Here is a 13,710-nt window from a genome sequence, read left to right on the forward strand (position 1 = left end):
TATCTGATTAATTCTTTGGCTAAGTGCATGTCCAAGAACTGTCAATATCCACAGGATTTTCCCCAAAGTAGCCAAAAGCAGAGTTTGACCTTTGGTCAGCTATAGATGTATCAAGCATATGTCACATAAACTGCTAAAACTGTGACGAACAAGAGAAATCCCTCCATTGTGGAATTACAGATGGGTCTCACCCTTGCAAATCTCCTGCTCCTCTCTAACTCCCTGCCTCACATGTCAAGATAAAGCATTTTCTTTCTGAATCTCCCTGTTTGACTGATTTGTTGTGATGTGTGTCTGAAGCCTAATGCTGCCATGAGGAGTGACATGTCAGGTGACGAATCCCAGGTCATGGCATCACTTGTAAAGGGATTACAGGCAAGATGGTCAGAGTGATTTGAAATTAAGACAGAAGCAGTATCACTTGGCAATCAGGTTAAAAGCAACTCCACAAGTAAAACACAATTAAACAGATGTGCTTTGAGGTAAAAATAGCTCTGACCAAGTCTCCTTTATTACCCTTATTAAATTCCCTACCTCACAGGCAATTTCTCAGATTTATCCTTTTAATATTCTACAGGCATTTCTTTTGCATTAGTCCAGGTCTCTTAGAGCTGTGTGGTGCAGTCCTTTGCTAATCCTTTCCCATCCTGGAGCTGCTCCATGGCCTGTGCACACATTTTATGTGCTTTCACAGCATGCCCTTTACAAGCGTGATGGTTTGGGACTGGAGCAGCACAGAGCTGCCTCTCCTGCAGGAGTGGGATGGAGCTCAATTTTGAATGTTCAGTGACACCTTCTTAACCCACACCCACGTAATCATCTCAAATCACAACTTACGGTCTCAGTGCTCAACTGTCAACAGAGAGACACTGAATTCAGAAAGCAGGGGGGGTTATGGAGCTACTAAATACAGTGAGAAAAAATAAAAGCATTACCCTCCTCTAGAAATGCAAACCACTTGGTAGGATGCAAAACCAAGGAATACATTTGTCAAATAATACACTATAAGAAGATGGAGATTTCCATCCAGTTGGGAAAGCATAGAAGAGGTAGAGAAGGGAAGTGGAAGAAGAGGCAATATATTTGCAAGAAATAAGTGCAAATTTAAACGGTAGATAGTCATAAGCAAAGGAAGAAACTGTATTTGTTTGGGTTCTTTAACACATGATTTGATAGTCATGTAATGTAGTGGGAAAAGCAATTAGTGATACTAAAACTACTGGATCTCTCCCAAAACATATCTGAGAAGATTTCAATCCTGTGGCTACTGAAAATACTACGCCTTCACACAATGCCACCCTCAGGTGATGTGCAGTTTCCTGTAGTGTGTAGTGGTCCTGGTTCTTGAGAAATGTGAGGTCAGGTGTCATACACTTTTCACACCATAGCCACCCATTTGTTTTATTATGCAGTGAGAGTCTGAATGGGGGAAAATATGAGATAAGATCTAAGTAGCAGAGGAAAAAACCACATTCATGTGTTTGTGCAAATGCAGAAGTAGCAGGGGACAGACATGGAGGAGGTTACAGAAAGAAAAGCTATAAAGGTGCAGTGGGGTCTGCAACCAATATACTTCCTCGATTCCAGTCTTGCCTGCCTTTGCACACTCTCTGTCCCCATATCCTCTTATCTTACCTCCATGCAAATTCATCTTGGGTTTAACTATTTGCATATACTTTACATAATCACTGCTGCTCCTCAGTATTCACTCTACTCTTATTATCTAAGGTGTCCCTGATTTCTCCTTTTCAGATATAGCACAGTACAGTAGCATCTGTGTGACCTTAGTTCATCAGATACAAAATAAATACCAGAGGAAAGAGCTGCCTGAAATTAAATAACTCCCACTGGCAGCTGTACGCATCATTCACATGATAAATACTGGGTAAGGAAAATCACCAAAAGGAAAATTAAGATAGGGAAAAATTCGTTAAATAATGTTTATGAAGAAAATCTACAGTAGCTACAAAGAGACCTTTGGAAAAAAGGATTTTAAAAAGAAAAAAGATGGTATTATGCATGAATGGTTCCCTGTATGAAATACTGTCAGTGCCCTTCATCGCCCAGGTCAAAATGAAGAAAAGGCCCACATGACACTGCCCATATTCCACCTGCAGCCTCTGGCTCTGCTTTAGCTACACCTTCCCTCACCCCTCTGAAATCACAGCCTGCATCAGGGAGCATCAGCTGATGGTCACGGCGAGGAAAGACAATGCCAGTGTGGGCTGTGATCTGCACTTTGCCTCACACTCTTGGCTCTCTGCCTGTTCTTGGCTACCTAAATAAATAGCAGGATCAGATCTTTGACCCGCAGCATCTGTGCTGATGAGAACTTTAGGCATTAATCACATTATTCAAACAAGTTCTCCTCTCCCAGAAAAAGGCCAGATTGTGTCTACTGTGCACTGGCCTACAATGGGGAAATCACAGAGCTTTGCCTTCGTCAGAAGTGGAGCTGTGGAGGTACCAAGAATGAATATAAGATGCACAACAGCTATTTCATATTCCTTAGCATGGGGAGGCAGGCACATGTCAAAAATCAGCACAGGAGACTTTCTGCCTCTTCTCCTTCCCCTGACTTTTTTCATGCAGCCTCAGTCTGCCTAGAAGACAGTAGTACAGTAAAACAATGTCCCAACAGTTCTTTAGGAAAGGACCAAACTAACGAGTGTTCATATTCCTCGGCAATAGTTCCCAGTTCCACCTCCTATTGCTCCTGCGTCCTGCAGCTTGCTCTTCTTTCCTGTTGTCCATGAAGAACAAACGATATGGGGGTGGAAAAGGTAAACAGAGACATCTGTTCATGCCCATTTCTAACTAACACGATCTCCTACTCAGTCACGGGGGACAGTGTGGATTCTGACAGTGAGTCAGAGCCAAAGGGAGGAGGTGTGAGAGGTGGCTCTGGTTTGGTCTACGGAGGGAGGCAGCTGTGACTCAAACACTGCACACTGATCAGCTGGAATGATTTCTCTATTTCCCTCCTAAACGAAGGGGGGTTTGCTCCCCAACCAGTCTGCTGTGGGCTGTGTGTTCTACACTGTGGCTGCAGTACTCTAAACGCTTTACTACAAGGAGGTAAAAAGCGGCATCCCCTTTTGAGAGAGGACAAAGCTACAGAGTTCTTAATTTTCTTTCCAGTCCTTTGCTGCTTTCTCTTCTCCAGTTGTGGAAGATACAGAAGCCCTTTAGAAAGTGAAAACAAGATGACCATCCTCAATTATAAGATGCAATAAAATATGCATTATATGCAGTATCATGGTGGAGCTTCTATGTATCTGTGAGATAGAGAAGTACTGATGGCAAAAGTTTGTGCTACATGTGCCAGTCTATAAATGAGAACTCCACACAAGACTACAATGTGCACAGAACTAATTTGCATTTTTAGGGTAATAGTTTATTGGGTAACATATCTTTCGCTTGGTTGGGGTGGCAATGGATAAATTTGCTACAAATCTACTCTTGTAAGCAGCACACAGCAGGAGGATATAATTAATCTAATGTGTAAAAAGAATTCATATATACACACTGGTGCCTCTTATGAATTTGCCTATCCTCTCTGAAAGCTCTATTTTTTTATGGCCCCAAGCCTCTAATTGCAAATATTTCCTAGAATGATTCTGAAAATCACTCATTATTTTGGTCTTATTAGTGGGAGATGATTTACAAATGTATCTGAACAAACTGGCAGAAACCATTTGTTCCTGTTTCTAAGCTGACAACAATATTATTAAAATAAATCTATTACAAAACTATAGTTTACTTTAAATAATTACTATAAATAGAGCTTTTACCGAGATGGTAGTGGACTGATAGGCTTTCATTTTAGAAGTAGCTAAATAGCCTGGCATATGCAGGAAAAGTCACTTGTCATACAAAAAATCTTTTGTGTGGTGTAGATGAAGCTTTTCCTGAATATTTATCTGGTCTGTGATAGATGGCTTGGTGAAAAAGCTATCACAGTGAGTCTCCTCCATCACGTTACTCAACAGACAGAAGGAAAATGAAGGAAAGTATGATATTACTCACAAACTAATATTTAAACAGTGCAAGCATCTGTGCAATGCATGCCTTGTTCTGCTCTGCTGAAATCAAAGTCAGTTTTGCTATTGGCTCAAACAGTTCTTTTTCTCTTGAAGCACTCAGCACTGGGAAGGATATTGTCCTTTCAGTTGTGCATGGAGCATCACCTATTTACTTATGCAATATAAATGTTATGAATGCCATGAATAATAAAATATTTTATGCTGAATCAGTCATAACTTATCCAAAAGCCTCTTGCTGCTTTCCTCTAGTCGCTACATGGAAGTGTTCCAACACTTCCATTCCCCTCTGTCACTGCACCCTTGCCAACAGCAACATCATTTCAGTAACTGTCCCAAGTCCTTCCCAAAAGCCAGCCTGTTCAGGGATAGCAGCCCGTGCCTCTGGCAGGCTGGGGCAAGCAAGGGGAGCTCAGCTGTTTGGGCAGCATTTGCTGGATGCTGCCAACAAACCCAAAGGTGGATTAACACAGTTGGATCTAATTCACAAGCACCTGTGTTCCTGAGATCCTGTGTCATAATTTATTACCTTATGCTTTCTGGACCAACATTATTTGTCCATTCTTTTAGTTGCAAAAATGATTTCAAAGCAGCTTTGAATCTTGAGAGCAGATGGTCTTTCTAGAAAGATTTCTGAAAGCCTTTGAACAGGCTAGAAACGTATCATGAGGCTTTCACTCCACAGAAGAATTTGCTCCCTGTAACAGCATTCATAGCTAAGAAAGTAAAGAGTGATAGAAGATGGTGGCATTTTGCCACAGCAGGATAATTATCAAAGAAGATGCACCTCAGCTGAACACACATTTTCCATCGGTTTGTTACAGGCTCTCTTTAATGCTTCCAGAGCTATACTTTCTGAACACATACTGTAAAAGGTAGGCACTACTTTTTCTCCTCTTCCATATATATGAATACATTGGTTTGGGCCTTCTGCATTCTGTTACAGGTTACATTTAGCATATGGAAAGCTTTTAAATATGTATTACATAATATTGAATATATGTATTAAAAAATAAACTTATTCCTTGTGTTTCCATGTACGTGCATCTGTGTTTTTCTTGCACCACACTGCAGCTAGACCCTTTGTAACTTAAAGCTAAACCCAATAACATCAGTCACTGCTGCAGCAAAATACTTTCCCCTACAGTAAGATACAATGATGATGACATAATGCTGTGGTTTCCAAATCCCAAGCCAGCTGTTACTGGTATATGAATTCAAATTCACTGTCTCTGCACCCTTGTGACAGGCAAAAAAAGCTTGTGACTTGATTCAGTAAATGATTTATTATTTTGAATGTATAATTCAGAGGCATAGCTTACGCATGGCTGCAGTCACAGAGTGGGGAAAATTAATTTAGACCGTTTTCTACTGTAATAAAATGGAGAGAGGATGTAATCCATCTGCACAGACCCAGTAGGTATTTTCCACTGACTAGCATAGAATCTGCTCACTGATCTTGGATTGAGGAAACAACAAAAAGCTGTCAATTTTTTACACTGATTCTTCTCTCTGACAGATATTCATACTAATTCCTTTATCTGCTATAAATAAGCACACCTGGGTATCAATCCCCTAATCCAAACTGCACCAAGATACACAGTACCTATCCAACTATTACCAACTATGTAACTTTTAGTTGAATAAGAGTGGCAATAAAACTTCTGCCACACTTAAGGGTAGTGCAAGAAGCTAACATGCTCCTGTGGGTGCTCTTCTTCAGTATTTGAGAGTATTAGCTCAATAAATGAAGGTCAGCTTTAAAGCAATTTCTCAACAGCAAGTCTAAGAAAAGAATACCACAGAAGCAACTTGAGAATCTATGAGAAAGCTTTTTCCACTACAGTAAGTTGCTTTGATGGAGCACAAAATCCATCTCTGCCTTGCAAATGAGTGATTTATGCAGAGTCTGGATACATCAGTTGATAGTCTTACTTTACATCCAGACTAAATCAGACCTCTGAAACTCTTAACCTAATCCTTGCCTTCTGTACTATGTCATTATGGCAATTTGTTTCCAGGGTTACAGTATCTATTTGCTCAAAGGAAAGCCAATATGAACAACTGCCCTGAATTTTAGCAGGAAAAATGCATTCCTAGTGTAATTCCATTATCTGCATGGTCTTGTATCAGGGATAATTTAGCCTATTGAGTTTTGGCAATATCTGATCAAGCCACACTATCTTCATTTGTAGAATGACAGTGAAACCACTGTGCTTAAAATCAACCATTTCTTTATGTGCATCTTTCTTTAAATGTACTGGCAGACAGAGAAATAAAAAGCTGAATTGGGGCATAAGTTGTCCAAATATTCCAAAATTCAAGGAAACTTCTTACAGCAAATAAAGGGATAGCCTTGGTCAGATATATCACGAATTCTTTAGAGAGGAGGTGCAATCATGCACTGAATGTGAGTCATGATTCACTGGATCTTTTGTAGCCAAGTAATTGATAATCAATCTGTACAGTTACAGTTGCATCAATCAATCAATCAATCAGTCAGGTGTCTGCAACGTAGAAAGATCATTGCCAGTCCTCTCTCTGTGACAGGATGATTTATGAAGCTGAGAAATTGCCCTGATGCAAACAAAAAATTTCAGACTAATCCAGACCAGGAATACTTCAGAAAAATGAAAGGATTGTGCAGAGTTTGTACAGATGAGCCCTTCTTCTGTAGGTCAGCTTGTTTAACTAGACAGGCTGGCAACAGTGAATGGAACAGAGTTTGTCAAAGCCAGGAAAGGTGTGTGAGAGACAAACCAGGCCAGTCCAAATTCCCTCTTCAGGAAATGGTAACGATTTTACAAAACTTGCATAGCCACAGACTTTAAAATGGATAAAATCTACTCCTGTGCCAAGATGTAACACTTTTCACAGATGGAAGGAGTTTTACTAGGTAGACAACTTTAGCATTAGGTCTCATCTATTCCAGCTACCTACTATGACAGATTAAAGGAGCTGAAGTGCTGCATTATTTTGGGGAAATGCAGGTACCTAATCCACTTTAACAGAACAGAGAAAACCCTAACCTTCCTCTGACATAAAGTCATTGAAATCAATTGTGCTTCACAGATGTGAAAGTGTAATAATACTCCAAATGTGTATATGATAAATTACCTTTTCTTCATTAGATGGAAATATTAAAGCAGTATGGAATTGAACATTGCTATAGGGAATGATCAATCATTTAGAAGTGCAGCTTTAGCATTTTCAACGAACAAATCTGAAACAGGTTCCATAAGAGCAAGGGAGATGAGAAGATAATTATCACTGGTAGAGGAAGAATATAACACTAATAACACTTGTATGAAGTATGTACTCTCACCCAGATAGGAAACTCCTTCTTCTGGTGTGATTGTTCCATATTTAACCATCATCTTCACAAAATCAATCAGGGTTTTCATGATAGTTATCAAGGTCTCTTTCTCTTTTGTCTCTGTCTCTGTGTGAGGGGATGAAGCAAAACTAGTCAGACTTGAGGCAACTTGGGAAAACTGTTCTGCAAACTGCACAAACCTCATGCATAAAGAATGACCTACTCATTGAAAGAGAAAATGCTGTGCTGGATTAGCAAAGAGAACTTACATATATGTTCCTTTTAAAACTGTTCCTGCAAAGTACAGCTGAATATACTTTAAAACATCACGGGCTGGTTCTTTACAGCTTTTTGTCTTGCAGGGCTGTGTTATGGAAGGCCAATGGTATTAATTCCATTTTACAGCTAAGAACACTAAGCACACAAAGATGGAGTGACCTGACAGCTCAAATTTATGGTCAGGGAGCAGATATAGGTAGAGTTTTCCAGAATCTCTGTCATTTTTCTTTTATTTGTTGCTGAACTATTTAGTAGATCAGTCTGGCTCTGTATGAAAAAGAGATCCTTTCTCCTACAAGATCCATGGGTTCAGTGACAAAAATATAAAGTGTCCCAAACGAGATTGTTACTGTGCACAAGTCCATGACTCACATACTGGGACAACAAAACATTACATGGCTGGGAGGATCATGACTTCAGAATAGGATACAAAAAAATTATTTTTATAAAAATCATCAATTTTTGCCCACACTTACCTGCTTCTTAGCTTTTCTGTTCCCGTTGTGCTTATGTGCTGAACAATATTTCTGCTCTTTCTGCATTAGCAGTGTGAAACTCCCCCATCACACAGTCACACAAGCTCTCCCCACTCCCCAGGCTGTCACTGAAGGACCCAACAGAGCCAGGGGCACTGTCAGTCAGGGACAGTCAGAAACATATTCCCAGCCTTGGCAGAGGGCCAGCTGCTCTGGAGAGCTGCTGAACAGGCTTTTTACTGCTGCCTGCAATTTAACACACAGCTGTAGGATGCAACTGAATCCCTCTCCTCCAGCTTGATACAACCTGACAGGCAAACACATAAAGCAGGAGATGTGCAGACAGTGGACCCCAACATACCTTCCTGCATTGTGAGTAGAAAAAGGAGAAGAACTAGCATGCAAAATTGCCATGAGAAAATTAAAAAGACCAGGAAGAAAAATATAAAGTTTGTAGATTGGACTTGAGCAAAATATGCCCTCAGGTTTTTCATTTTAGCTCTCCACTCAGGAGTTTATGGGGACAATTTGAAGCAATATTAAGGCTCTTGTAGGACGAGGGATCTACAGAAGAACCCCCCTGCCAAAAGTTAGGAGAGTGTGTGTGGCTGCAGAATGTGGTGTGTGTAGAGGGTGCTGACACAGGGCTGTGGCAAGGAGCCACAATCTTGCCTGCAATAACTGGAAGGCAGTGATGTCCAGCACCGGAATAGGAAGAGACGTGCAGGGCTTTCACTGCAATAAACAGCAACCCTGTGGTTTGTGGAAAGGCTGGGAGGCTCAGACTCATTTACTGGTACCATCACTGTGAGGATTCTACTGTGGCTTACTCGTATCTCTGTCGGCTTAGAAGACACAGATGTTACTGGAAGGATCTCTGGAGAAAACCATTTGCCAGTTTTTCATCGTGTCCTTATGGGAAAGAAAAGAATTCAGGACTCCTGGATCACACAGCACAAGATGGCAAGGGCTGTCTAGGTCACACTCTTTGCCATTCTGAGTGCTGTTCCTCCCAGTGTTTTGCCATCAAAATCACTAATCAAATTAGTTTCTGCTATACATCTTACAGAACATTTTCAAAGTACATGGTCTCTTGCAACTAGGGAAGTTGTGGGGAAGAGAAAAGAGCAGGAGAAAACAGAGAATCTTAATTTTAAAAGTTTTTCCTAAATATTTCTGTGAACACCTGACAAGCTCACCTGAGTTAAGACTTTTTAATAATGCGTAAAAATTTGGAAAATATTGGAGGTCTTCAAAATTATCTTCAGAAGGCAGCTCATTTCTTCTTTCCAACACATTAGATGATGACCATGTGTTATCCAGTGTATCATCAACTTCTTCATTAATGAAACTATCCTGATCAGATTTGCTTGGTGTCTCCACATACGACATAATAAAAAAAAGATATCTATAAGCACATTGCTTTTGGTGATAGAGTTAATAGAGCAAAAAATTCTATCACAACCTTCTATCACAACCTCAAGGACAACCAACATTGTCCTAATTGCAAGGTTAACACTATATTATTTTCTCAAAGTTATTTCAATTGACATCTGGCTTAAACTTTAAAGTAACTCATGATTCTTTTTCCTATTGGACAGAATTTCTTTAAGAACACCTCTTGTTTCCAGATTGAACAAACTATTCCCTAAAGAAAGCAGTAGTAGTACCATTTGGCAAGCAAGACAAAATTATTAGCTAAGAAATTACCATTCTTTCCTGTTGCTTTTCTTTTGTATCACTGTCTGCTCTGCTTGCAGGGTAATCAAAATCTTCAGACTCCTTCTCACGATCCTTTGCTTCATTTGCAATTAGCTGCTGTAAAACCTCTGCCACTTCATCTTCCAGGGTGTAGGCCTGACTCTCTGTGATCTGTTAAAATATTTGTGCAGAGTATTTACAGGATACTGTGCTTTTTCTAGCTCAAACATCAGTATGAAACCTGATATCAATATGAAAATAGGTTTGCTTCAAAGCTGAGCACAGCCTAATGAGGTGTAATACCTGTGTGTGTGCATACATGTGTACATATACACATGTAAACACATCTACATTTATAACACACATATATATACACAAAGAAATACACTTCAAATGTGTGTGTATACATAAACCCCACCCATTCACACATACAGCCTCCAAACCAAACCTCTTTAGGGCTTAACACAGTGGAGTGTAGCTTGAAAGATGGAGCTGCAAGCGTGGCACCTCCCTGTATGTGTGTCCATGGTGTGTATATAGAAATACATATGCTCTGCAACACATCTATGGGAAGTGGAATAATTACTACAGTATATAGTAATATAGAAAGGGAAAAAAAGCAAATAGCTTTCCATGGTATCATCAAAATGTTTTCTCTTTGCTTCATAACAGCTGTCACTTGAACAAGAACTCTCCCATGCAGCTGTCCCACAGCTCCCTCTGTGACCAGCGGGGTGCAATACCCAACTGCAAAATCTAGTGCTCAAAAGATAAGGTTAGTATTTTAAAATATAAGGATCCCAAATGGCAATGGCTAATGCCATTGAGACATCCAGAGGTCAGAGACAAATCCAGTCTTCCTAAAAATCTGGAACATAATATATCCTCAACTAGCCAGCAACATTATGTGTTTGCTGATGACACTAATTAGCATTAGGTGGATAGGAATGAGCTCAGACCTTTCCTCCTTAAGTATAGAAAAGAAATTAATAATAGAAAAGCACTCAGTGAAAATCAGAAGAGAAATTAAAGGAAAAGTGAGGGCAGACATGGGAGGAGTACAATCAGTGAATGTTTTTTTAACATCAGAAACATTCTGCAGTTTGGCCTATTTTGTTGCAAAGACATCACAGAAACAACAACATTATTGCAGAGCTTAACCAGCCTGCCCAAACAGCTCTAGAAATTTGCTTAGAGCCTGAGTCCCACTCGCTTCAGACGAAGTTTGCATCCAAATTGTTTTCTGAAAGAGCATTAAACCAATCCACAAAACAGTTGAATGACAATTACTGAGATACTTACTAGCCCCAGATTTAGAAGTTTTGAAACAATCTTGTCAAACACTCCTCTGTCATTTTCCTCATAAATTCTTGCAGCAATTTTTTGAACAATGTCTTCAGCAGTCAAAGGAGTGCCATCTAATTGATGGAGGCCATCTGGATCATCTGAAAGGATTACAGTTTCACTGTGTGCTGACTGTCCTAACTCATTTGGATTGAGCATCTCGTAAAAAATATCTGCCCACATCTTTTTCTCTTCAGAACGAAACTGCATTTTTAGACACATTAGGAATATATTTTGATACACACTTTGCAAGCTATTAAATCATTCACAAGGAAAAGTTCTTTGTGTCTGTTTTCCACATCTGAAAAATGTCTTTCTGACGGGCTCTCCTGAAAGAGCAGAGATGAACATTAGGAGCTTACTCTCCTGTTTATAGAAAAAATTAGTAGAATGAGAAAGCACTGCTCCCATATCCATTTATTTGTGTCTTCCTACTTTCATTGTATGGCCACTTAGATCAAAACGGTTCATGACAAATGGCACACAATCTCATTTGAATTTCAGCAAATTAACTTTTAATTATGTAATTGTTACCTATGGCAAATAACATCATCATGACAATGGGAATATGATGAGTGAGCTTTGGTCTGTGATCAGCATACTTTGATATAATTAAAAATATCCTGAGCTAAATGCTGCTTACAATTCTCAGAGGACTCACCTAAACTACAAATCAATTAACTACTCCTGTAGCAAAGGCAAGTATTCTTCGGCCTTTGGTAATTTCTTTTAGCTTTGTGATGATAAGAATTATCTAAACCTGCACATAATATTTGGAATCAATATATGTGGTTTAGCTGTAGTAGTGCTTCTTCCTCACAAAAGAGAATAAATATATTTTCATTCAAAACTATGTCCCATTTTCCTTCTGCCAAGTCTAAATTGCTAAAAAGCATTACAAATTACACAATCAGATTTCCCTCCATGGAAGACTGTTAAAATCAAGAGCAATTCTTTTGTACTGTGTTTCAAAACCTAACTGTAATACAACAAGCTTCCACAACTGGAAAGAATTGAAACTGCACTCCAGTAACAAATAGAGCTCATGTTTAGTGGTGAATACAACATTCATGAAGGCAATCAGTTTGCAAGAGAAATCTAACCTAGAAGTCACTGAAAGATGATTATGGGATACCTTGGAATTTATAATCCAGCCCGCTTTTAGTGGAGTCATAGTCATCCACAAGCCTGCGGTTCTTGGTGGAGTCTGCATCATCAATGGCCAGTTGCTGTTCATACAAAGAGCTTCTAATTGACTCCCTCTCCTTTTCATTCCTCTCTCTTTCTGCTACTGATTTTAGCAGGTTCAGGTCATCAACAAAGGAATAATTCCTGAACTCTGGCTTATTTTCTGGAAAATATATCAATGCACACATAACATAAAATCTTATACCTCTTTGCATACCATGATGAATATTGCTATAAAACCAGAAAAAATATTTTACCTGTGGGAGCTATTTTCCTATTCTTGTCTGCCTCAGCTTCAGCAATCTAATACAGAAAAATAAAGCAAACAAAACAGCAAACAGGCAGAAGGAACAAAATGCATGACCTCTTAATTCACCAGTATCAGCAGAAGGCTTAATGCCTGCTTTTCACTCTTAGTAAGAAGTTTGACTGAATAAGTAGAACAGGAATAAGCGCTTGGCACTTTTGTCAGCACCACCCATCCTCTGATCAGAATCAGACATTATGAGAAGCTGCAATACACTTTCCATTTTAAGATAAATACCAGTTACATTTTCCTTCTTCATTCCAAGCTCATGCTATATTCCCATAGGATGTCAATAGAAAGGGGTGGCATATCTGTGAGCTGTTGGAGCTAAAAATCTGCTTTTAGAATACTGGACAGTGAAACTCTATATGCCAGTCCTTAAAAATGATTGAAATCCTATTTTGTATCTAACCCCATCAATAATGGGCTTTACTGACAAATCTATTTTTCACCCATTCATTAGCCGTTCATGATATTCATGGATCCACTACCTGAAAGGCTAAAAATATCTACAGGAGCTTCATAAAAAAAAAAAAAACATTTAAATATTTTTTATTTCACTCACCTGTTCCTCCAAAGGTCTAGGAGCTTCATAAAAAAAAAAAAACCATTTAAATATTTTTTTATTTCACTCACCTGTTCCTCCAAAGGTCTTTCTACACTTAATTGTCTGTTGTGTATAGCTTTATCTAGAATAAACACACACACACACACACATATATATATATGCTCAGTTATATGATACATGCAACTACAAAGAGACAGCACATTTTTTTCTTAATTTATAGTTTTCTCCCATAAAACATGATGTCTTAAATGGGATGCCAACTGTTAGTTCTTGCAAAAAAAAAAAAAAAAGTCAGTGTTCCTAGAAGAATGACAACACAATAAAAAAAGTCAAACCTTTAAACAAAGCATGACTGGGGCAGAAAGAGAGATTCTGCAGAAGACAGAAATACAGATATAGGCTCAGCAATCTCTTTCTGATCAGAAAACTCACGAATCAGGGGAAAAAGGGCTGGAGGAGATTGACTAAAATAGCAATAATCGGATTGG

At 39.1% G+C, this 13,710-nt stretch overlaps 1 protein-coding gene across 1 annotated transcript in view; it reads right to left on the reverse strand.

Moving 5' to 3' along the window:
• SCG3 (secretogranin III) overlaps nt 1-13,342 on the reverse strand; it is a 27,597-nt gene extending 14,255 nt beyond the window's left edge. Inside the window, exons 1-6 of the mRNA XM_008640015.2 lie at nt 13,291-13,342; nt 12,605-12,650; nt 11,118-11,260; nt 9,825-9,986; nt 9,314-9,491; nt 7,369-7,485 (exon numbers count right to left, since the gene is read on the reverse strand). Coding sequence (XP_008638237.1) covers nt 7,369-7,485; nt 9,314-9,491; nt 9,825-9,827 — 298 coding nt within the window. The 5' untranslated portion in view covers nt 9,828-9,986; nt 11,118-11,260; nt 12,605-12,650; nt 13,291-13,342. The remainder of the gene's footprint in view (nt 1-7,368; nt 7,486-9,313; nt 9,492-9,824; nt 9,987-11,117; nt 11,261-12,604; nt 12,651-13,290) is intronic.
• Between the last annotated feature and the right edge of the window lie 368 nt (nt 13,343-13,710).

This window comes from Corvus brachyrhynchos, unplaced genomic scaffold (assembly GCF_000691975.1).
Source record: "Corvus brachyrhynchos isolate BGI_N302 unplaced genomic scaffold, ASM69197v1 scaffold97, whole genome shotgun sequence".
In the NCBI taxonomy this organism is placed as follows: Eukaryota; Metazoa; Chordata; class Aves; order Passeriformes; family Corvidae; genus Corvus; species Corvus brachyrhynchos.